The sequence below is a fragment of the Agrilus planipennis genome, unplaced genomic scaffold, assembly GCF_000699045.2.
Source record: "Agrilus planipennis isolate EAB-ADULT unplaced genomic scaffold, Apla_2.0 scaffold76, whole genome shotgun sequence".
NCBI lineage: Eukaryota > Metazoa > Arthropoda > Insecta > Coleoptera > Buprestidae > Agrilus > Agrilus planipennis.
This window is the reverse complement of record NW_020442430.1, coordinates 864494-891585: the sequence shown is the minus strand read 5'-3', so window position 1 is coordinate 891585 and position 27092 is coordinate 864494. Positions and strand designations below refer to the sequence as shown.

The following is a 27092-nucleotide window of genomic DNA, read 5'->3' as shown; positions in this document are numbered from 1 at the left end:
CTGACAAAGTTATTTTTACACCACATCACCAAAATCCAGAACAACTGGACTGGGAAAAAGCAATAGAATTTAGTTTTACAAACGGAGGGCGTTCATCACGTTTATATGCACCTTTTATTACTCGTATTTCTAATTTTATTATGGTATATATATACTCTGTGTCTTCGCATTCTNAGAAAAATAAAAAGCGTAAATATCAATAATTTCTCTTCCAAGTACATGAACCCAACACAAACGTATATAATGAACGTATTGCCTTTAAGTTTGAAGTATTATCGGATAATCACACTGACGTAGGTCACAAAAAAAAAATAAAGGATAGAATAGATTAGATGAAATCGAATTTGTTGTTACAAATGGGAATAAAGTGAAATAAAAACAATGATAGGAATGACAGGAGAACGATTTAAGTTAATTTTAAAGTAAAAAGAAGAAAATTAGAAAAAGTAATCTGAGGGTAGTAGTAGTTGACTGAAGATAAGAAAAAAATAGGTAGTTCAGTTTTAGTTTCAGTTGTTGTATGAATTATTAAATTAAATTATTAAATTTTAAGTTATCAGACCATTGTGCAAAAGGATTGCTAAGCCACTTACTTGAGTCAATTTAATGGGTGATATGTACGAATTATGTATTAAATATATCTTCATTTTTACCAACAGATACATCTAACTACCAATTCTATCTTTAATTTTAACCTTAACAAAAACCACATATTTTTTGATCTGACAAAATCATGTTTTTTTATGATTGCGGCAGCATGGTTTTTTTGTAATTAATTCCACATCTTTACACCATGAAAGAGCACTCTTACATCCTTCCGATTCTAACGACTATTCCTCATTATATCAAATATTGAAGTAAAAACTATATTAGTGGTCTTCCAATAAAATTTTTCTGAGCTCCGACTGTCACACCGAGATAGGCATAATAAATTTTTAGTTATCGCAAGGATTATGGTGGATTACCTTTTTATTGGCAAATTATTTTTAGCGTAAAATTATGATTATGTATTTTACCTGCGCTTCTCCAAGCCCCAATTCAATCATTTCAGCACTCTGTTGAACTAATCCAACCCTTTCAGATGCAACAGGATCCGGGATATCTTGCATGCCTTGCAACATTCCAGCATGTTCAGTTCGAAGGGCTTCTAATCCTTGTGCTACAGTACGAACTGCAGAAACGATCTCTTCTTGAGTCATTGCGGTCATTTTAGCGAAATTTTCTATCCTTTTACTGAAAAAAAATAAACAATAAATGACTGATTACCTATTAATGCGTAATGATCACCAATTTAGATAAATTTTTAAATTATGTTGTAGGATATATCTAGATAATTAAGCAAATAATCAAACGTAGCAATAATTTTAATGTTGCTCTAGTTACCTACATGTATAACTCCAGAACAACTTTTAAATTGAATTAGTTTCGAAAACGACGAAAGGAAATATGGCGGTCGAATGCACAGCAGGTATCATACGCGGCCAACTGGGATTCAAATCCTGATCGTGCTTTATTGATGATATAATTAAACTGACAATATTAAAAGGTTAATTGTCTGCTTCTTAAATTTTTGTAACATTTGGTCCTTGTAATTAGTGTCTGATTAATATTTGACTTGAGAACTATATACTTGCGGGAATGTGGCACCAGAAAATAATACAAACACATAATATTTGTTATGTTTTGTACTAAACTTTATTCCTTCATGGCATTGTATAGTAATAGTATTTTTTATAGAATTTCGAGTTTTTTATTAAACAGGTAAGCCAAGGGAAAAAACCTATAATAGATAACAAGATAGTACAAGTATTTTTCAATTTATATATCGAAAATGCGATTAATAATATTAAAGACAATACACGTCTAGTGTTAGATATTCACAGTCATAAGATTAACATCCTTAGATAAGCGGATAACAATGGTGACAGTATAAGCATCTAGCAAGGAGGAGTTAGAGTTAACTTTAAATCAAATGGACCAAATTAATATAAATAAAACAAAAATATTGGTATACAAGGGATATAAAAGTAGGGTTAGAATTAGTATAAAAATAGGAAACTTGCTCAAATCAGCAGTTCCATGATCTCTTAGGTTTAGCACTGGTGCTACAAATTCATAGTTACAATTGTTCATATTTTCAGCTAAAGGTCGAAGATTTCTTATAGGATTGCTGAAAAGATTAAATTTTTCGTTATTTTTGAACGATATATTGTTAAAATAATCAAGAAATTTTTTAAAGGTGGTAAGTGATTTAATATTTTCTGAGCCATTGTGAATATGTGTGAGAAACGGGTACAAGTCAAAACGATAAAAGTAAACTGATGAGACTTTACTACAAACACGAAAAAACATGTGTCAATACAAAACTATAAAAAAGATACTATATCTATGTACAATCTTACTTCCTACTCTGCTCCTTACGTCTACTCCTCCTAACTATCGTTACCACCCTATTCCTACACAGAATCGATACACCGAAGACGAAACCATAACGGCTGCATTCGGTTGGTTAATCAGGCAATTTTGTAGGCAAACAAATTATTCATGAGTACGTTATTAAAGAAAGAATAATGAATTTAAATATACGTAAGTAAATGATTGAATTACTTTTTTTTAATCAACAGTGGTTCTTTAAATGAAACCTATCAATTAATACAATTTTCCAGATATGAATGACTGAATTAATTTTTTTGTAAATCAACAGTAGTTCTTTTGATGAAACTTATCAATTTATACGATTTTCCAGAACGATAGAGTGGAATTCAAAAATCATACCTATGATATGACGTGAATTTTAGAAAGGATAATGCTGCTAAAAGTAATGTTAGTAGTCAATAACAAATAAAATTAAAATCATTTTGAAACAATGTAACATGAAGAAGTGAGATGATTTTGCTTGGTAATACGAAATAAAAGAAGGCCGAAGTATGACCCTTGAGGTACACCGGGTGTTAATATACCACTTCTAATCCCGGACCATATATCGATTAGGTACGAAGATAATCATTTAAGTAAACTAGCAATTAAAACCAAAAGTATATAAATTTAATATGTGATCTAGTGAGACAGAGTGAAAGCAGTGATAAAGTAAGTATAAATACAGTCTATGGTCTTTCAGAGACTCGCTGAGATAGTCATTAAATGTCACGTATTAGAATATGTTAGTAGGATAGATCATTAGCTAAGATATGTGCTATGTTAGGACATACTACTGTACACATGAGAGGCTAGTTGCTTTGGATTAGGTTAGGTGTGATTGTGAAAGGGCCATAAGACAACGTGCCCGTCAACCTGGCGAGTGTTCTCAATCATTGACGACTCATTAATTAGGGTACTTTTTATACGCGGGGCGCTATCAAGAGATATACTCTGCAGTGCATCCAGATATAAAATTTTCAGACAGTGTATATATTGCAACGTGATCAAACATCTTCCACGTTATTACCAAATTTATTTAATGTCTACATAAATGTGGCATTGCCCTCCTCCTAAAACAGATCGTCCCGATCATTGACGTCGCCCTGTAGAGAGCAGGCCGGTCAAGATAGACGATCATTATTTTTGCCCGAGGTCCCTTCTGAATTCCATAAACATAGTCGTTGATACGTCAAGTAATGTTGCATGGACCATCCCAAGATTGTTGTATTTTCGAGTTACGTCCCTTCCGCCTTGATGGATTATATAGCCATACTTTGTCGCCCTCATTAAACCCAGCAGAATTAACTCTGCTATCGTATCTGGTCTTCATGCGGTCACTTTCAAATAGCAGCTTCGTACGCACAACATTACTAATGACTTTAAGTCGCCCTTGTTGTTCGCCCGGGTATTCATCTGTAGACACTGGAGAATCTCCAGGACGATCAATCCTCATGTCCGATGACAACCTGAATTCCTTCGTAAATAAAATGCAGGCCTATGTTCTTCCAGTTGTCTCATGAATTGCTGATCTATAAACTAAAAGGAATAATAGTATTTGTCGGTTCTAGACGACCCTTCTTAAGTTGGTCCCGTTAAACCATTCCATCAGATTGTGGTTGTAAGGGCGCAGTTCTTGTTTTTGTCAAGCCGATTCGAAATTCCTGCATCGGTCGGAATGCAATTCCAATGATACTCCATATCGGTTAATCCAGTCATTGACGGTGTGTGTTTCTTGATACAGTATTTCATATGCTTCGGGCCACTAGCTAAAGCAACTACCAAGATGTATCGGTTAATGGAATGGTTCTGCTACGTCGGCGACGATTCTCTCAAATGGCGCTTCCACGTTGTACTGCTGCATTCGTCCACAACTTCTTGTCTTCGGTCCCTTACTGCGGTGCACGCCGGACATTTTCTGCACCAGTTTTCCATATCAAGTCAATAAAATCGCTCGCGCACCTTTCCCAGGGTCTTCGTAACGTCAAAATTTCCTTCGTCAAGAATTGCTTCTAACACTCTGTAGTCCAAGGTAAGGGAAATCTACCGGGCCCAACAGCTTTCCGTTGCCTGGGTTAGATGGTTCACATCTGTCCACGATGGTCTTGAGGTTCCAGTTTTTTCTCTCATTTCTGGGCCAATATCTTCGTCTTTCCTCTGGTTTTCAATAAATCCCAATAAATTCCTTATCTTCTCAGGATCATTTAGGCTGAAGGGGAGCTGCTCATCCGGTAAGGGGGACTCGCTATGGGTTCGTGGTTTTTGGTGCTGAGGGGATGCACGGCGTGGGGTGTAGATGATTCGTTTTCAAAAAACTGCGCCGTAAAAAATTGACGGAGTAACGCGTTCAACTCTTCTCGTTGTGTTGGTGGCAGAAGCTGACCTTCGTCAAGATGAAGGTCCAGAATGGTGACCTAGAGAGACTCCACGGGAAAAACATTCAGTAGCAAGTCCACCTGATGGGCGGTTCAGTAGGAGTCTACGGCTTGTCGGGCACTCTCCATTATGTACACTGTCCGGGAGAACGGGTTGTGCAGAGAACGTTATAGAGGGTCTGGATCATAACAGGAGGGAAATTTTTTAATCACCTCGTCCGCAATATATGGAGATTGCGAGAGTTACTATCTTTAATGAAAATTTAATGGCAATCGAATTGAAATGAATGTATTGAAATTAATAAACCCTTATTTCTTGGTTTCACTCTATTAGAATTGTCAAAATTAAAGATGTGTGATTTCCATCATGGTTATGTTCAAAGTAAGATTTCTTCTTACTTTCGTCCGCAACTTTGCATGGATACGGATTCCTTAATTTACCAATTTACGCAAACCGATTATAATATTAAAATCTCTATTTATGTCAAAGACACGGTATCGCAAGCGATTGTCCTATTGATAATAAATGGCGTATACCGCTGTTCAATAAAAAAGTTCATTCCAACATTTGTAGTGGTGTTAATATAAACAAAATTGGGTCGGCATCTTCAGGTAAATAGCAAAAATACCCTAACGCAATTGTGGGTTTGTGATTGAATTAAGTAGATCACATACGCCAACCACAGTTGTAACGTGAAATTGCTACAAAACCTGTAAATACGCCAAAAAGCAACAAAAAACTAATGAACCAAAAAAACGATAAAAGAAAGTACTGGTTTCGAAGAAAGCAGATCCGCAGTAGATAGTAGTAAATCCAATATAGATCAAAAAATTAAAAATCTTGAAGGGATACGAAACGAAATGAAAGACGGATTCAAGGAAGTAAAAGAGCAAAATGATACTGCGGGAGAAATTGAATGTTAAAATAGAGAACTTCAAAATATAAGAGATGAAATTAATAAAAATGAAAAAGAATGGCAATAAGAGAAACAAGAGATAAGATGGAAGAATAAAGGGCAAATTATAAAAGACAATTTTATGTTGTTATTTTCAGGAGAGGAAAAACAAGGTAAAAATGGAGTTGCTTTTATGATAAGTCCAAAATGAAAATCAATATAATATATTTTAGACCTAGTAGTGGAAGAACATCCATATAAAAGCAAAAACCTTCAACATATCTGTAATAAATATTTATGCACCCACCGAAGATACAAAAGAGGAAGAAAAAATGAAATTATATGACGAGATCGAAGAAATTAACTATACAAAATCAAAATATGACACAATATCAATTATAAGAGATTTTAACCCACAAGATTATGTAATCTAGCGACAAGTAATGGGATGATAGTAATAAGTACAAAGTTTCTACTCAAAAACAGATGGAAATCATGGAGTAACATCAAAAGACAATCGCCAATCAGGGACAACGAAATGAAGTACAAATGTACACACAGGTCACCTATATAATATAAGAGAATAATATGTAGAACGTATAGATACTGATATAAAGCAAGTAGATGAAGAGATTGACAAGAAATGCAAAAAAAATAAGAACTGCATAAATATTGCAGCAAGGTAACAATTAGAAGAAAAGGGAAATAAGTACAAAATGGATGATGGAATGGTAATTGACCGAAAAAATACGGAATAGAACAAATAAGATAAAGAGCTCTATGTTAAACGAAGGAGAGAAAGTAAGCACATAGTTAAACGAATAAGGTAGAAGTGGATAGAAGAACAGATTAAGAATACAGAAGCAGATCGAAGGGGAAACAACATAAAAAACTCTATAGGATGATAAATAACCAGAAAGAAATGGAGGATTAAATAATATAAAAAATAAACAAGGAATGATGACAGTGAATGATGAGGAAGTTAAAGCAATATGGGCAGAGTATTTCATGGATACAGTACTGTTTTGTCAGTACCGCATCCATTTTATTTAAAGCTATATTTAACTCCTCCTTCCTAGATGCTAATACTGCTATATCATCTACAAATCTAACCATACGAAAAGCCCGGGTGTACCTATCCCTACAGTTGTACTGTCTTTAATGATGTTGATCGCGTTTTCGATGTATAGATTGAAAAGTAGCGGTGACAGTGTGCATCCCTGTCTGACTACCTTCCTAATATTTACTTATCTACGTTGCTCTAACTGCCTGTTTCTTTTTATAGAAACTAAGTATCACTCTTCTATCTTTATAACTCACCCCTATATTTATATGTATATTTAACATCTTGTCCCTTTTAACATTGTCAAAAGCTTTTTCTAAATCTACACATGCTATGTACGCACTCTTTCTTTTTTCCATCGTGTTCTCTATTGCTACCCGTAAAGCTAGAATGGCCTCCCGCATACCTCTATTTCTTCTCAACCCGAATTGATCTCCTAATAATTCTTCCGCCCTTTTTTCATCTTCCTCTGTACAATTTTTGACGCATAGGAAGTTAAACTAATTGTTCTAAATGTCTCGCACATATCCGCGCCTCTCTTTATAGGTATGGTTACTACCACGTTCCGTTTATAATCCTCTGGAACTCCCTCTCGTAAATGTGACTAACTGGCTCAAACATACGATCCCTAACCTCTTCTCCTGCATGTTTTTCTTTAAGTTATTTAATGCTACATCAAACTCTTCTCTCATTATGGGATAGCCTAGTTCATCTATCTCCACACTATCTTCCTTTTCTAATATATCTGCCTTTTATTATATTGTTACTACTGTATCCTACATCTCTAAAATTCTTTCTAATTATATTATACGCCTCTTTGGATTTACCTACTTCAAACTTTTCTTCCACTTCTTTGCACATCCTATCAATCCACTGTTCCTTAGCTGCCCTACACTTTCTAATTATCTCTCACTTTATAGCCTATTTTTGTATTTCGTTAAGTTTAAGACCTAGTATGTCTGTAGCTGCTGATTTTAAGAACGTTTTAATGCAGTTCCATTCTGTCTCTATGCCCTTGTCATTCGTTTCTACCGCCGCCTTTGGTATTTCGTCTGTCATTTTACATTTTAATTTTTCTAAGTCAAGATGTCTCATACCTTCCCTCTTTTTCAGAATTTTCAATTTAATAAGATTGGCCTTCATAACTACTATGTTATGATCGCTATCTATATCTGCTCCTGGATAACTCCTACGGTCCTTCACTTGATTTCTAAATCATTGCCTAACAAGTATGTAATCTAACTGATTTCTCCCTAAATCACCTGACATCTTCCACCTATAGCGCCTCCTAACGTGATGGTTGAATAAAGTATTCGCGACGGTTAAGTTATGTTTATCGCAAAATTCTATCAGTCTATCTCCTCTCATTTCTATTGCCTGATCCAAAAGAACCTGCTATTGCACCCACTTTACTTTCAGCTATTACTGAGTTGAAGTCTCCTAAAACTATTAGGTTTTCCTGCCCATTCACTAAACTTAACAATTTTTCTATATCTGCATAAACAGCTTCTACGTTTTCACATGATGTAGGCATGTAGACCTGCACTAATACCGTTTTTACAGGCTTCGAGTTTAATTTAACCATAACTATCCTATCGATTTTTTGTAAATAACTTTCTACACTGCCCTACATTCCTACGCATTACAATTCCTACCCCCTAATTATTATGTATTATTCTAAGTCTCCAGTCCAGAAGTCTCCAGCTTCGGACCAACGGACTTCACTAATACCAACTAATTCTAGTCTATTCATCTTTACTTTTAGATTTTCTAATTTCCCTACTTGCTTCATTGTCTTAACATTCCACGCTCCGACTCGTGAAATATTGCACCTACCCCTATTGCACTTATTGGTGACATCCTCCGAGGTGGTCCTCGCCCGGATATCCGAATGGGGGACTAGTTTACGTCCGGAGTGCTTTACTACAGAGGACATCATCATTTAATGTCAGTAGTTCAACGTTTTACTCGGGATCATAATGTGGAAGAATAACAAAATAAAAATAAGAACAAATATTGGAGTTACAGAGGAATTCAAAATAAACAGAGTAATAAGACAAGGGGACCGCCTTTCAGCAACGCTGTTTAATCTAGCTTGTATGTAACAAGGAAAATAAATAAAAAAAGGTAACATAAGAAATTGAAAAGAGGTAGACAAGTAATAGCTTATGCAGATGATGTAATCTTAATAACAAAACAAAGATACTAGAACAGATATACAAGGAAATAAAAATAGAAAGGTAAAAGATAGGGCTTAAAATAAATATAGGACAAAAAATGTGAGTATATTGCTAAAAAAGTAGACAAAGTTATAATAGGAAATACATACTTTGAAAATGTACAGAATATCAAATATCTCGGAGTAAATATAAACAATGCAGAGAACAGAGAAAAAAGTTAATATCTCGAAAAGGGTAAATTTTAGAAGTAGGAAATTATAAGTCTAAACTAAACTAAAATCATAAGTAGAATTCAAAGCCATCATAATATGCAGTGTTCCATTTAGCCTGTACTCTTTTCATAATTTAAAATATATTTTTCAAGTACATTTAATGACCGATCAGTCTGACCTAAACAAATAGATAGACATACAAAAAACAGTAATTTTAAAATTTTCAAAACTAACGCCATCAATAAATCATGATAAAAAGCTGCAACAGCATTTTTAACGATAATGATAATAACACATGACATAAATAAGTCTACTGAATTGGTGACTCGATGAACTAGGTTCGGTTGTCTTAGAAATTATGTTCCTGAGGATATATACATAGCGAAGGAAAACTTGACCATAATACATATGCAAACTTGGATTAATAGAAACAGTGGTGGTTGAATTAATGGGACCACTGGTTGTTGTATCGATAGGAATACTTTCACCCAGCAAGAATATGTATTTTTGGTAACCAGTACCTATTTTTCTCAATTTGGATCTATCAGTAGTGATCCCCCCAGAGGGTGAATCCCGGGCAACTGCGGACAAAATGCGTGTGGGACGGCGACCAGCGAAGATCCGGAAGCACCCATCAGATATACCGCCGCGAACCGCGTAAAACCTCGAGGAGAAGTAGCCGACAGTTAGTGTTGTATATATAAGCCCAATATAGACGTGAAAGTCCATCGAAAGGGAGGAAATTACGGTACAATCACCGACACCTAGAGTGACAAACACGTAGGAACCTCGATAGACGGTAAAAAGTAAGCAGTCCTATGAGTGTCGTAGATTTCATCCATGTTCAAATTAGTAAAATTACGTAACACTCCTTTGATTGACCTAAACTCTCACCATCTAGCTTTTGCGACAAGTATGGAGTGAGATGAAATTAATTCTGAGCCTTTGGTCTACGAAAATTATAATTTTGATTTTGATAAAGTAGATTTTGCACTGATTTCTCATAAGCTATCAGAAATAAATTGGGACGGGATTTTATCATTAACGAATTTTAACACAATTACTTACATATTTAATGATGCTGTTAACAGAATTTTCACGAACGAGGACATACAGGTATTCTCCCAGTACCTCTACAGAACTGGCCGATCTTATATGGAGAAAAACGAAAGTACACGTTAGCGACTCTGTCCCAGTTTTCCTCTCGGTAGTTTGAGAAATAACGTGTCGGTTCCGGAGCTTTCAGTACAACGCGAACAGTCTATGGTATACCGTTTTTCGATATTTGTGGTGCGAAGAGGGAAAATAACTTTTTCGAGTCCAGAAATGAAGGAAAAAGAGAAGATCTGACCAGCGTCATGAGAGGGGGTAATTACGCGCAAAGCTGATGCTCAAATCTCAAGTATTCATTTGCGTTTTTGTTCAATATTTTGTGTACTCTGTAGATCCATCAATAGAGCTAGTAAAAAAACTTGGAATACCCCAACCAACTGTATGGAAAGTTATGAGATGGCGTTTGCTGTACAAGCCCTACCGATTACAACTTCTACAGGCTCTCAAGCCTAATGACAAAGAGAAGCGTCTCTAATTTTGTTGTTATGTGCTACAAATTAAGGAGGATGACGCGTTTTTACAGCGTATAATTTTTAGCGATGAAGCGACTTTCCACCTTAGTGGAAAAGTCAACAGACACAATGTTCACATGTGGGGTTTGCAAAATCTACGTTCAACATTGCAACATGAAAGAGACTCGTCGAAGATAAACGTGTTCTGTGTCATATCCCATATAAAGGTCTATGGACCTTTTTTCTCCGTGGAAATAACTGTAACTGGAATAACATACCTGGATATGTTGGAACAATAGCTGTTCCCTCATTTTGCAACAGGATGGTATCTCGATATACGAAGCTTTTTGAATGAATCCGTTCCTCAGCGCTGGATAGGTCGCAAGGGAAATGAAGACCTGGCTCTACACTTCTGGCCACCGAGATCTCCTGCTCTCACCCCCACTTCTTATGGGGTTATGTTAAGAAAGCTGTTTATGTCCCGCCCCTACTAACAACCCTAAACGATCTGCGCAACCGTATCACTGCTGCCGTGCACTCAGTAACAGCAAATACGCTTTCTCGTGTGTGGGATGAATTTAGCTACCGCATATATGTTTGCCGTGCAGCAAACAGTGGACACATTGAACATTTATAATATATCTAAAAAACTTCCTCTTTTCATTGGTATAAAAATTGTTCATTTTGGATTTGTACTTAAATACGAATTTTTAAAAATGGATCCATCATTTAGAATAACACTGTATATTCTTGGCAGCTTGTTTTCGTTCAAGTATTGTGTATCTTGAAAAATTGTAATACTTTGCGTATATCGTAAATCTGTGCAATACTTGCAAGAATTCACGGGCAATACTGATTTTACTCATTTATTTTGTAATTTCAAGTTTGAAGAAATATATACGTTCATGTAAGTCTCAATATTGTGCAACGTGCTTTCCATTTTCCAAACCAAAATTAAATGAGCAAGTGAAGTCCGTTATTATTGACTTGACACATGGCTTCACAAATCGTAGATCGACCCTTTCGAATTTAGTAATTTACGAGCAATTTTTATATGAAGCACTTCTTAGGGGATCCGTTAAATCTATACCGTTTATTCGGATTTTCGTAAGGCACTTGACTTATTAAATTATTAAATTAGATTGATTCTACTATACTACATGCTAAAATGTACTATAACACAAACTGATCGGTGTCGAACAAATTTGTAAGTTTTACACCCATCCGAAAACGAGCTACAAAGATTGAAAAAAGGGTTAAATAAGGGATCTAGACCTAGAACTTATGAACCAATATTTTTGAAATGCAAAGATAGGATAGATAGCAACAATCAAACGTTTCATATACACATGTTAGGAAAATTCATTATTTGTATATGTTTCGTTGTGTATATATTTCACATAGTGACAAAGAAGACCGGATTTTCTAGACGTCAAATTCTGGATCATTCACGAATATGGCCAGCCCCTACAAATAGTTGCCGCTAGGTCGGAACAGTTAGTACGTGATCGAGTTACAAGGCGATACAGGGCGAAATAGAAAGAGCTAAGAAGTGGCAAAGTGTGTGAAATAGTGGTGAATTAATCTGAATTAATTAATAATGGTAGTGCTAATAACAAAGAGTAAATGGGTAAATAACATTAATAATAATGAGGAAGGTGTTTGACTATGAGACAATCACTTTTTATAATTGAATTTATTTAAAATAAAGAAGATCTATAGTGTTCGGGTCGGAAGTACATAGCAGAAAGCAGGATAGCATGAATCATTATCCAATTGTCCCCTGCATGCGTGCTATTCGGCGTTGCCCGTCTACATGTCGTCCGGTATTTGTTACTGTTGTGATTATTTAATGTAGCTGGCGTCATCATAGACCGATATCTTACACAGTATGCATCTATTTTTAATAAAATTTATGGAATTATGGGATGTTGCTATTTTAGTTTTAATTTGTTAAGCCCACATTGCGAAGTTTAAGAGTATAAAAAAATTACCACTACACACAATAAAAGGGTTACGAGCAACGGAGTATTTTGAAAGCGTGTATTGAAAAGGTTAAATCATAGGTTTATCAAGGGGTGGGGCATCTTATCAGTTTAAAGGTAAGTTAATTTAATTTTTAGTACGATTCGCGCATGCTTATTTTTCAAAATTCACTTGTGCACACGCTCCTCAAACACGTAACAAGCCTTTCGACGTCCCCGAAACGGTGTTTTAAATTTAAAAAGAATTTGTCGGTCTATTTGTTTGATTAATTTTAATGTGATAATTTTTATTTGGAAGGGAATACTTGCAAAGTAAACATTCCTAAAGGTTGGAATTCTTGTGACAGTTTGTGTTTATAAAATTTTACTCGTCACAAGTACAAAACCATAGATATGGAAAGGTTTACAATCAATCATATGTGTATCGTGCATAAAAATGTACCTACAATTGCAATATTTTCTTACTAAGCTGCTAATATTCCAAAAAACTACAAAATATTCCTTTATTTTAATGATTGACAGTAGCTGACATGAACAATAAAACGACATGATAACATAAGTTAAATGATAGCGTACTGAGTGAGTATTATGTTAGCACGATCAAACTATAAGCCTACAAAACAAACACCACCTTTATTTGTTGATAAATTGTTACGAAAAAACTGATTGATTTTCAAGAAAACCATAAATACATTACATTACCGTTGTATCATGATATCGTACCCCATAATTGTATCTCTATTAGTAACTATGGTGTACTAAATATCGGGTTGTTTGGAAAGTCATTTCGTTTTTTCCCGACAGAGGATTTAATTGTATTCTTTTGCACCCAACTTCACATTTAAGCCGTATAATTTTTATATGCTTTGAAAGCTCATATAGCAAGGCTTGTGTGTGAAAAAATCCAATTAATTCTACGCAGTAGTTTTTGTTAGTGCGCTTTTAAATATGGAGAGCTATAAGCAGCATTTTCGACATATCTTACTGTTTTACTGTTTTACTACAGAAAGGGTAAAAATGCTGTTCAAGCCAGAAAGAAATTGACTGATGTGTATGAAGAAGGTGTGTTGACAGTACGCCAGTGCCAGAACTGGTTCGCTAAATTTCGATCCGGCAATTTTGATGTCGAAGATGCACCACGTTCGGGAAGGCCGGTTGAAGCTGATAAAGACGCGATAAAGGCATTAGTTGATGTGAACCGGCGAATAACAACACGTGAGATGGGATTGAGGTTAAATTTATCAAATTCAACAGTTTATGAACAGTTGAAAGGCCTGGGATTATCCTCGAAGCTCGATGTATGGGTTCCCCATGTTCTCACAGAGAGGAATCTGTGTCGCCGTATTGACGTCTGCGATTCGCTTCTCAAACGTCACGAAAATGATCCGTTTTTAAAGCGCATCATCACTGGGGACGAAAAATGGGTTGTATACAACAACGTCAAACGCAAGAGGTCATGGAACAAAAAAGATGAACCGGCTCAAACCATTTTCAAAGCCAATATTCACCAAAAAAAGGTGATGCTGTCTGTTTGGTGGGATTTTAAAGGAATCGTTTTTTTTGAGCTTTTACCGGATAACACAACGATTAATTCGGAAGTCTACTGTCATCAGCTGGACAAACTGAATGATGCACTCCAACAGAAAAGGTTAGAACTAATCAACAGGAAAGGTGTAGTGTTTCACCAAGACAACGCGAGACCTCGCACAAGTTTGGTCACTCGCCAAAAGCTTTTACAGCTTGAATGGGATACAATGCTACACCCACCATATTCTCCAGACCTGGCACCATCGGATTATTATTTGTTCCGGTCACTCCAAAATTTTATAGACGGTAAAACCTTCACCTCAAATGAAGAGATCAAAAACCTCCTCGATCAGTTTTTTGCCAGCAAAGACCAAAAATTTTATGAGCGTGGAATTATGCTACTACCAGAAAAATAGCAAAAGGTGTTTTTGTTTATTATGCGAAAACTGTCCTTCATTTCCACAAAAAAAAACAACCCTATATGATAAATCCATAATTTATTGCTAATTCATTACTAAAGGTTATTTAATATCCTCAACACGAGTAAATAAATAAATCAATGAAAGCAACGATAAAATAGCACCAAAATATGCTGAAGGCGATCTCTTAACATATCAATACATATATATATTGTGGATGAATTAATATTACTTCTGAACCGCTTCCTCTATAGTTGCACACAATTTCGCTCAGACTTATAAGACATCTATCATGAAGGAGTAACAAATTAAGAAATCATTTTAATCAATATACCACAATTATTAACAGACTACAACCATAAGCTACGCTATCTTGATATGACGGTACTATATCTACTACCTATTACTTTTTTGGTAAAAATGTGGCAACAAATTATGGTACTGTTTGTTTTGTGAACATATGGTTTAGCTTTATAGACATTCGTAGGGGTGCGTAATAAACCATTAACGTTCAACAAGATTCAAATAATCATAACAATATTTCGCTTAATTATATTATTGATTTGAATGTTACAATAACCATAATAGACGAAACAACTAGTTACGTTAGTTACAGTTAGTAACGTAAAGATTTTAAAAAAATTAAACAGTTTTTATTAATGCGGCGCAGTATATCAAGATATTCAAGGATCAATACTCGTTCAGAAGCGTTGTGTTATTTGTAAAAACTACTTATCAATTTTTTGAATATTATCAATAAACTACATTATATTACCGTGTGACGTAAGACACGCAGGATGTATGTATGTGACATGTATACCTTCCTACACCTGAAATCCGATTGTGGTGCCTTAAATAACTTTAAATTTCACATTCAAAAAGCTCTTTGTTATATACCGAAATATAAAAATTAAACGTATGACGTAGGAAGTCTAATACTTTTAGTAAACTACCCATACAGCAATATATTTCAAGTAATAATGTGTTGTACGCATGTTCGCGTTTTACTAAATTAACACGGGTCCACAATATTTGAGTTATTAAAAGAGAAAAACAGTAAGATAATCATTTTTGGCGTAATTTGCAACGCTCAAATAAATCTGCCCTTAGCATTACCTCGACATATCAGGATTTCGAATAATGCTAACCTCAAAATTTAAAGAAATGTAGTTTTTACTTTTTTTACAAGCCGATAAAATAGAAATTAATTAGGACTTGTAGGGCAGCTAAAGAACAGTAGAGTAATATGAGGTGTAAAGATGTAGAAAAAAAGTTTAAAGCAGGTAAAACATACGAGGCTTATAATATAATTAAATGGAATTTTAGAAAAGTATTAGGGTACTGTAGTAATAATACAATAAACGAAGAAGTCATTTTAATAGAAAATGAGGAGCAGGCAGATAGATGGAAAGAACGCTTAGAGAACCTATACGCAGGTTAGAGTTAGGAAACGTATTATAGACGATAGTTTGGAGATAGGTGATCTAGGATACCTCATAATAAGCATAGGGTTTGATTCAGCATTAAAATTTTTTAAGTACAATAAGGCACCGAGTATAAATGGCATATAAGCGGAAATCGTTAAACATGAAGCCAAGAAGTTAGAGACGGTATGTCTAGGCTAGTTAGCCACATATACGAGACGGGGAATATCCCGGAGGACTATAAGTGGAACGTGGCAGTAGTTATACCAAAAAAAAAGATACGGATGGATGTGAAAAATTTAGAAAAAATAGCTTAACTTCCCATACGTCAAAAACCTTAAACTAAAATCATACAAAGAAGGATGAAAAAAGAGCGGAAGAATTAGAAAGGGAAGACCAATTTGGATTTAGAAAAAATAGAGGAACGCGAGAGGTAACATTAACTTTGAAGTTCTACTACGAATTCTACAGTCATCTTCGTAAAAAAGTAACCGATTTTAGTTGCTTCTACAAAGCACAATAAGTAATTTGAAGACTAGAGAGATGGATATAGATATAGAAAACCGTAGTATAATTCGAAAGAAAATAAAATAGTTCATAATACTATGAAACAACATACAGGGTGTTTCTTTTGAGATCTTAAGATAGTGTAAGGTTAACAAAATCCACCACTAAATAAGTAACACTCCGTATGTAATTAACCCACTTTGAAAGTATGGAAGGAATATTCCCATTTCTCCTGAAGATATTGTTGCTTCAGATTTCTGATTGTAAAATATGCATACCTTTTTGGCTACCTACTATTGGGTTACTATTTAAAAAATAATAATAATTATCTCAAAAAAGGAAAATTTTATAAATAGGAAAGCCTTATGAAAGTCTACCTAAAATCATAAGTAGAATTCAAAACCGTAATAGTACTCATTTAAAAAAACGAAGTTGGTGTTAACTTCCAGTATAACCGGAAGTGTGTAACATAGATGCCGTTATTTTAATTGCGGAAAGCATACCCAATAACGCTATTGTCCAAATTTTTAAAATTTAAATTTGACGCTTAAGTAACCGAAAGTAATTAAGCTACTCTCTTCTGCTATTGTCTTTTCAACCCACCGTGGTAATGCTCTATTTTTCTTCCGTTTTCTCTAGTTTCTCACTTTTCCGAGAGCACTATTAGTACATTTTCGATATATCCTAATCTTAAAACCAAACAATATTAGAATTTTGAGATTATGATATTTCAAAATGTTGATGTTCATGCTAAAATCAGATTCAAATCTAGTAACAGAATATTTCAAAATACTAAAACTATTCAGCTCAGTGTTGCAAATTACATCGAATATATATGATCACTAGTCTTTGTTTTTCGATTAGTGTAAAGCAGTGAACTAAGGAGTTTATAACCTTAAAAGCATACGACTTTATTCAAGACGATAAACAACAATGGGATGATTATTCTTTGTAGATATAACTGATATAATAATTCTAAGTAAAGCTCATTAAGCAAGTAAAGCAAGCAACGAAAATAACAAACACGAAAGCTTAGACTTGATTATCGAGGGTAAATAATTTAATTAGTGCACTCACATTCTGTAAGCGTTGATTGTTTTAGACATCCTCCTGTAAGAGCCCAGTCAAAAAAACTTGAAACACTTGAAGCATCACCTTTTTGTTCGACAATTAGGTACTAAACCACTTAGTCAACGCTTATGTCGATTTAAAACTTAGAAGAAATATTGATGTGACTTTATTACTAATGGTGAAGTGAATTTTGCAAGCAACTTACTTAAAAGTCAGATTTTCTTCGTTAAAATACAAATTTAGTAAAATTTCATTGACGCTTTTTAACTGAGGTACTATTTGGTACCTAAGGACCTGAAACAAATAAAAACAACATGTAGGATAATAATAAATAGTTTGTACTTGATTTATTTTCAGTTTAAAAAAATGTTCCGCGGCGCTTTTAATATTTGGTTAATTCGCATTTTAATAATCACTCAAGGCTTCAACGGCATTTTATCAGCCTAGCACATCAGCTAGTAATACCTAATACCATATTTGTTCAGATTAAAAATAACAATTACGTTGAAGGGTTTGTAAGGTTTAATATGGTAAAAAATAATAAAATCACAGACTGCTACTAAATTAAGGGGTGAGTTTTTGAGAGCTGACTGAAATTGTCTCCTTTATAATTATAAACAAAACAAAGCAAAATTCCAAATTTTTATAAGAAAAAAATTTTTTTTTGTAGAGAATGAAATTTTCTATAGAAATACGTTTTTAATTTTTTTTATTCATTTATAGTGCTGAAAGTAATCGAAAAACAAAGCTAAAATTTTACGAAGTCGTGTTTTTGTCTTTTTAGTAATGCATCCCTAACAAGTTGTTAAACTTCAAAGTTTAATAGCTCGATAATAATGCATTCAACCTCAAAAATGTATTGATAACTTTTTTCTTGAAATATCGTGTTCTTTCCGATGATGTATGACAAGACAGCTGAAGACACCACATCCTATTTTTCAAAAGATGACAGCGCCCTTTTAATGATTGAAAGCACTGAAATGTTTACACTGGCGTAACTGGAAGGGACGCGGCAGTTGCCAATACCAGTATAAAGTAAGGCAGGAGCAAATGATTACGACAGAACCATAGTAAAGCATATTTGTCTATCAATAGCATTCCATTTAATGGAATCACTTTTCGATTTTGTTTATTGTTGTTTGTTTTTAAATATTTTGGTGAAAATAGTTTTATTGAAGTGTTCAAACTACGCTACCGATTTTGTAGTGAATATGGGTTATAATCTTATATTATTATTTTGTTGACCATGTACAATGGTGAATCACTGCGTAGTGTATGGCTACAATAATTTGCAGGATCGAAGAAAAAAAATATTATTTCATACGTAATCTAAAGATTTTTACTGCAGAATAAATATCGTAAAACTGGAAAAAATGGTAAATGCAAACATTATTCTTGCAGATTTCCCTTTAAACGTCCGGAGATCTTTCATCTTTGGATAAAAATTATAAGAACAGACAATTGGTATCCTTCAAGAACCAGTACAATTTGTAGTGTTTATTTGCATAAACACGAACGATCCTAAACTATTTCTTACAATGGTTTAGGTAGTGGCTGTAAGTAGATTTGAATTAGAGTGATTGTTTTAACGAAATATATAGTTTATTAACACTATTTATACAACACATAGGGTCGGTTTTACAAATACATAGTTATCTAGAGAACAGTTATTCCTGGAATTAAATTATCCCCCGAATATTTTGGCAAATACTAGACAATCGTTTTACAAGCACCTTTCAGTCCCAGGCTAACTATTCCTAGAATAATAAAATAATATTTCATGATGGTAGTGTAGCGACCACGAGCGTGATTGTGTGCGATCGGGCATACGTGTGTGAGCGGTTTATCGATTCGCCGACTAGCCGCGGGCGCTTTTCTTCATATGCGCCGTATCTGTAAACGTGTGTGTCGTACATGCGTTCCAGGAAAGCAATTAAACCGTTCAAAGAAAACGAGACTTCTCTGGACAGCTGGAGAATGTTCCCGAAAGGAGGCAAGAGAGTATAAAAAGGAAGAGACGATCGCCGAAAGGGGTAGAAATAAATTGACCGTTGTAGAAGTGAGAGTAGAAATAAATTGACCGTTGCAGAAGTGAATCTAGAAATAAATTGACAGCGCAGTGAATAGTGATTTAGTAACAGTACTGTAAATAAATAGAGTAATTTATCACCTAAGTTAGTTATAATTTAATAGTGTTTTTAAGTTCAATAATAATTAGTGTAAATAAATAGTTTTTGTCGTTGTGAGTCTGAAAAGTTAATTTGTTAAACCCACGAACATTACAGTATATACATAGTCGTTAGTGATAGATACCAAATAAAAAACATTGCGATCAGAATCAATTTACAGTCATTAAATGTAAGAACGCAGCCAAAAAAAGAAAAAACTTACATCGTANAAAGAAGTTGTGCAATTGTGTGAATTTATTACAATCATTGATATAGTATTTGATATTCTCAATTCCAGATCCTTATGGAAAGGGCTTTAAGGCTCAAACAATTCGCTATGTAGTAATTATTCGATTCGAATTTCGAATCTTACAGTAATATTCGACAATTATTATTTACAAATCTATAATATTTTTGTATTTCTTATTTATATTACAAATTTATTACTTGTACTTTCGCATAATTCTTTTCCGTTTGACGTAACCTTGAAATATTGATATATATATATATATATATATATTTTCTTTTCTTCCTCCGGACTGCTTGCTTTTCTTTTTTTATTTTCCTCTCGCTCGTTCCTTTGCTCAACCAGTGTTTCTTCGTTTCTTCTCCTTGTGTAGTTTTATTGTTTTCCTCCATTCATTTTACCTATTAAATTTTTCTGTTTATTTTTTCTCTTAATCCTGATATTTCAAATCCTAATAGAGTAAAAGCAAAAAAATCAAGAAAAAAGGGTGATAATGTCTTTGTTGGTTATAGAACCGACACTTTACTCTAAAATTTTCGATTAAAAAACATAAATCTCAAATTATTTGTATGTTAAAATCATATAAAATCAAAGAAGGGTAGAATTATCTTATCAGGGTGGTATGGATCTAAAATTTGTATGATCATATTGAAGATTACAATCTGACTTGGTGTATGTTGATAGGTTTGTTTGGGCCCCGCCGAATGTTATGGATCATACAGTTATATTGTTTTCAAATAAACTTCGTATACAGTTGGTAATCAGTTGAGTTTGAAGGTTTACATTCGTTTTATTAACTTAAAAGAATACAACAGGGCATTTAAAACTAGGTGTGTAACTTACTGTTTGACAACATAAGGCCTCGGATGCTATCATCTCAAAGTAAACATCAATGATGCGGCTATAATTAATATTACCAGTAAATTTACCCTATGTTTGGTCCTACAGAACATGCATTCTTATAGACATATTTCAACAATTAAAGCACAGTTTTTAATATGGTGATTTTCTCTTTTAAAAAATTAATGGTTTTTTGTAGAATATGTGTCTTACATTTTAGACTAAACAACCTAAGAAGAATAAAAATAAATAGTGTATGCAAATTGTTTCATCAATGATGAGTAGGTATCTACGTTGTCTAGTGTTTTTTACTTCTTTGTCTTTCCTTTCGATTAGCACTGCATAATCCTAAAGGTAAACATAATGTATAAGTGAATGTTACCAATTTCTTATTAAATTGCATCCTGTAAGTAAGTTTACTACCAAAGTAATTTTGAAGAACACTATACAAATTTTCATTACTATAACCCCTGTGTGATATTTCTTTAATACTATCTTTCATGTTATTTTTAAATCCCTCTTAATTGCTTGTTTCAGTGTTTTCACAATTTTTTACAATTGAAACAATTTATTGACAATTATAGTTTGAGTTTCACTATCGGCAAGTACTTGCCATGTCATAAAGAATACAATGGCACTATGATAATGTTACCTACTAAGGAATCAAGGAATGTCTGTTTACAGAAATACCGTTTATAAGATGATAATGTTGTAAATAAGATATACGAATAATGAAATTAGTAATAACAGAAATAAGGGTTCGAGTAATAAAAAGGAAACGTCCTTGAAGTAAATCTTACTAAAAACTGTAAATCTTAGAAAAATTAAACTGTCAAGTTAGGCATGCATGAGTATCAATAGATATATTTACAGTAGTATTTTATGTGTGCGTTACATAAAGCTTTTAAAAAACGCAGATTCTATGACTATTTTACGGTACATAACATGTAGTGAACATTTTTACCAATAGACTACCAAAATAATCCGGTCTATAGGCTATACTCTTAAAATATTAAAGCTGAATGCAGTTCCCAGTATTTTTAGTTGTCTCAAACACTTATTATCGAAGAAAACTTCATTACATACAAAATTAGGAAGGCATGTTAGTTTCTGTTAAAGATGTAATAATAATTATAGTTAATATCATATTAGAATAAAAATCATACTTCAGATTGAAGAATCTCAAAAAAAAGGTTGAACCCATTGATATTGAATTCCAACAAACTCTACATTTCACCTCTGCATAGACGAAAGTACTTGCAGATAATGAAACTCAAACTATAATTGACAATAAATTGTTTCAAAGTGAAAACATTGAAACAAACAATTAAGAGGGACTTAAAAATAACTAGCATGAAAGATAGTATTAAAGAGATAATAATTGTAAGATCCATAACATTCGACGGGGTTAAAACAAACCTGTAGAGCACCCTGTACATATAATGTCGTTGTGCAAATATGTAAATCTTTTGTATGATATTCCTTTTCTGTGTAAATATTTCTCAACATTATCTTCTAACACGCCAAGAACCAAAACCCTATCAACATAAACCAAGTTAGGTTGTAATCTTCAATATGATCATAAGATTCTGTTTATACTCGATCTTAGCTCTTCCACAGCAAATTTTAGATCCATACCTACCACCTTCTTAAATTAGCACGAAATGCATGTACAGAAAATAAAATTAAATACCAGTACTGGAAATATTAGTTAGGAATATGTTAACAAAAGACCAATGAAATTCAACAAACGCAACTTTGCTCAACTAATTCTTTAACACATGTATATTACAAAAACACGATTATGAACGTACGGTTAGCAATTCGAGCATTAAAGAAGTTGTGCAATTGTGTGAATTTATTACAATCATTGATATAGTATTTGATATTCTCAATTCCAGATCCTTATGGAAAGGGCTTTAAGGCCAAATATCAGGACAAATACTTTAACCTTTTTTAAGGATGTTTATTCAAAATTTATTGATTTCCTTAGATTATTAAACATTGGTGATGTACCTTTATTGAATCATAATAGAAAAACAGTTACGTTAGGTTTTATTTTAACTATGAAAAGTACTGTTAGGTTAGTTAGATCTTTTTGCTCTAAAAGAAAATCTACTCTCATATTTATTAACGTATAATTATTCTCAAGACCATTTGGAATTATTTTCTTGCTGTATCCGCTCAAGGAGAGGATGGAATAATAATCCAAATTCTCAGAAATTGCAATGGTAGAAATTACTGCGCCCCTGCTTTCGAATTTAGGTCTGAAAACAGACGAACTCAGAGTTGAGGTTGAGATGACTTGAGGCATGGGTTTAGTCGTGCTCTGTGTTTTCGCTGATTTCATTGGGAAGAGTTGCTCGAATTGGGTCCTTTTTTTCACTACAGTTAGAGATAAGTAGTACTTTGTTAGTGCCTGATTTCAATTGTATGGTGTTGCGCACTTTGGGAGTTTTTCTATACATTTCTAGAGTTTTAACGGTTTTAGCGTGCAAGGAATACCAGACTTTTTGTGTGACTTTTTTCTTCGCATTATTCTGATAAGATAATTTAACCCTTCTTTGATTTCGTATCATTTTAACATACAAACAATTTATGATTTAAACTTTTTAAATCAAAAATTTTAGAGTAGTGTCGGTTCCATAACGAATAAAAACATTATTGCCTTCTTTTACCTCGATTCTTTTGCTTTTACTCTATTAAGATTTGAAAAATCGGGATTAAAGAGAAAAAATAAACAGAAGAATTTAATGGGTAAAACGAATGGAAGAAAACAATAAAACTACACAAGGAGAAGTATTGAAGAAAGGCTGGTTGAGCAAAGAAATGAGCGAGAGGAAAATAAAAAANTAAACACATACATGTTAAATATCATTTTATTCGAGACAAAATAAAGCAAAATGATATCAAACTTTTGTATATGCCGACAGCAGAGATGGTTGCGGATGTTTTAACAAAATCATTAGGTTTCAAGAAACATAAATTCATTCTCGACAAATTAAATATGAAATAGTAGCAATGTGTTTGATGTTTGTCGTCTGCGACCATGACTGCAAAAAATAATTAAGTTTTCTGTTATCATTGTGTTTTTTTTTTGTTTGAAGCACCATAGATATTGAGGGAGAATGTTGTGTATTCAATATTTTAGCTGCTTCATAGGGTAGTTTATGAATTTAATGTATGGATGATTTGTGTGTCATCTGGGCTAGACGCTAGAGCATGTGTTTATGTGTTGTCTCGGTTCGACCGATTAATCTGTTTTTATTATTCGTTGTGCGAACTGAAATTAATTATGCAACGAGGTTGACAGGGGAAAGTCAGTTAACGTCCGGAACAATTCCGACACCAAGTATTTTACCGCACACAAAACGCTTAGCGTGCGGCCACTTTTTTATTATCGCTACCAGATGTTGAATGCAAACAATATTAGTAGTTTGTATAACTTAAAGACCTATTCTGTTGAAATAGGTACTTCTTCTTGTTCTTAATAATATACATTGATTTTCTATCTATCCATCTGTTAAATTTCACAGGCAGATATTCCAGAACTCACTATTGTAAAGGGAATATCTGCACACGCGTTCAATTAATAAGGCGTGTTGTTTAATTCTGAGGTGGACGGTAGAATAATTGAAGTCTTGCAGCGAAGTCGACTTATTAGAATATATGGGCATTTCTCAACTAACATAACTCACACTAATTTTATTGAAAAACTTCTTCATTTCGTTGTAATTATTTTAGAAGATATAAATTTATAATAATAATAATTCGTGCATAGTCTAAAATATTAAATTAGAAATACCATCACTTATTAAAGTATTCTTCGAAATCATAAAACACAGTCCCCTGGTCGGTCACCAGCCCAGAAGAATTAACAAAGTATACAAGTTTATAAACATGTAATTTAAAAAATTAAATTCGCCTCCAATTTTGCTGAGATAAATAATGATTCTATGTAAATGCCATACTTTCTGATAGTTACAGTGAAGTGTATTAGTGTAAAAGAATAAAAACTTTTATCAACAAATTTCGAGCACAGTCCCCTGTGATACACACTGTTGTCTAAGGGTCGCAAAGCTATGATTTTGAGTTTAATGGAACGTTACTAATGTGAAGTTTGTTACGTGAGGACAGGGCGGCACTGTCGCTATTTTGTTTTGAGTCACGTCAGTGGTCAGAGCGAAAGCCTGAGTCGAAACCAGTACCAGCAACAGTCCCCTAGTGGTCAAAGCTTTACTTTGTTTTTCTAAAAGATCATATATTTTCCAATTTTATTTGCTTAATGGGTATTTAACTGTTTTATATGGAGCAAACATGGAGAGGTGGTAAGATAAGATGTAAATGATTAGGAACAGTAGAAAGCTGAAAAAGGCGAAGGTATATATATTGAGATAATATCACTATTGAAGAGAAAATATAGTCAAGATTGGGTACAAGAAAATAATAATAGACGGGGTAGTATGGGTATGGAATGACGAAAACAAAAAATTGGTAAAAAAGAAGGTAAAAGGAACTTTTCGCGGGGAATAAGAACGGTATGCACCGGAATGACAGTGAGTGGGGGAGAAGGAGGAAGGCGGAGTAAGACGTGTTACAGTCAGCGTCTCTTCCCGACGGCCGATAAAGATACCTTCTCATCATATTCATGCAATACTTTCCGAGATAATAAAAGTTTCGTCAAACGAAAGAATAAAATATGTTTGCCTTTTTCAAAATCGAACTCAGCTCATATGCGATGATGGGAAAAAATCAAATGAGATTCCAACATTTTGTAAATGTCTCGGAAATCGGACATGAAATTATCTAGAATAAAATATTGTTATATTATATACTGAGCTATATACTAAAGATGCTGTCAAAACTGGCGATCCAAACAAAAGAATAAAGTCACCGTTGCGACCACGGTTGAGGAAATTTTAGTTTTGTTGTTATTACTCGTGAAGATAGTTCAAACAGAAAGTTTCGAAAGTGGCTATAACAATTTGTGAAAAAATAAACTTCTAAATAAGAAAACCACTTATTTGTCTTTAAATCCTTTATTGTGTAATGGTATCTTTCGAGTAATCTGTAGAATAAAAAATTGCGCTACAAAGTTTTACGAAAAACAAACAGGTGATCGGTTAACTTATTTAATTGTATTACATGAACAAAACAAATTATTACATTGCGGTGTTTAACATTTACTCTGTTCAGTGAGGTAAAGATTTTGGCATATGTATGGAAGCAATGTTTACAAAAGGGTAGTTAAAAACTGTATGTTTCCTTAATAAACCAAAATACAGTCGAACTGCGATGTGACACAAAAACTTCGAGTTATCAAAACTTCGAGTTAACAAATAATACTTCCTTAATTAGTATTTCTTTGGGAATGAACATTTATGTATTTATTTCAGTGAAAATTGGTTAAATGTTACATAAGTGCCTTAATATCTATGCTTTTCAAAGGAATAACAATAATTATGAAACAGTACTATCAACATATTTTTACATACATAGTAAGTATTTACTATTTTACTGTAAAAAAGTCAGTTATTTGTGACTGACGAACGGATTTCTTATTTTGGTTTTCGAAAAAAGTTTCAATTTCAATTAAACTATTATACAGGGCATCCGATGTATATTCACTGGCTTTTAAATAGGAACGCAAGACACTCAACGAATTTTCAAATTTTTGACCAACAGACAATGTTTTAAAAGTACGTTTAATGACACACGCAAACATGTCTTTAATATAATATATAAGTAACTAGTAAGACAAACAAGTGAACTTAGCAAGCGCAGAAACTGAACTGCCTGCATAAATACGTTAAAAAAGATAGGTTAAAATCAACCGTAATTACGGGATTCCCCCTGAAAATTCGACTTATCGAAGTTGGCGCAAAATATTTCGTTCGAGTTATCAAGATATTCGAGTAATCGAAGTTCGAGTAATCAAGACAAATTTACACGCATTTCCTACTTTTGACGCTATTGCCAACCAATTTGGTTCGACTTATCAAAAATTCGAGTTATCGAAGTTCGACTGTATTTCTTAAACTACCTAAGTTCAAATGAAGTAGTATTTGGAAAATCAAGCGAGTGTTTTTTATAAAGAGTTCTTCAAGACGATTTGAGTTTTTTCAAGACTAGTAAGTACTTTTTGAAAAATAAATACAAAAGTTTGTTTTTCAATAAGAGCGGAAGCTAAAAGGAATC

The 27092-nt window shown here is 33.5% G+C and overlaps 1 protein-coding gene across 6 annotated transcripts in view; it reads right to left on the bottom strand.

Annotated features, from left to right (window-relative positions):
* LOC108733253 (kinesin light chain) overlaps positions 1-27092 on the bottom strand; it is a 91830-nt gene that overhangs the window by 45990 nt on the left and 18748 nt on the right. For 4 of the 6 annotated variants that reach the window (XM_025980282.1, XM_025980283.1, XM_025980286.1 and 1 more), the window contains exons 1-2: positions 17845-17863; positions 1017-1233 (exon numbers count right to left, since the gene is read on the bottom strand). In XM_025980282.1, the coding sequence (XP_025836067.1) occupies positions 1017-1208 (192 nt within the window). In that variant the 5' untranslated portion in view covers positions 1209-1233; positions 17845-17863. Of the gene's footprint in view, positions 1-1016; positions 1234-17645; positions 17934-27092 lie in introns of those variants that run through there. The other 2 variants (XM_025980284.1, XM_025980285.1) reach the window with 2 other exon arrangements.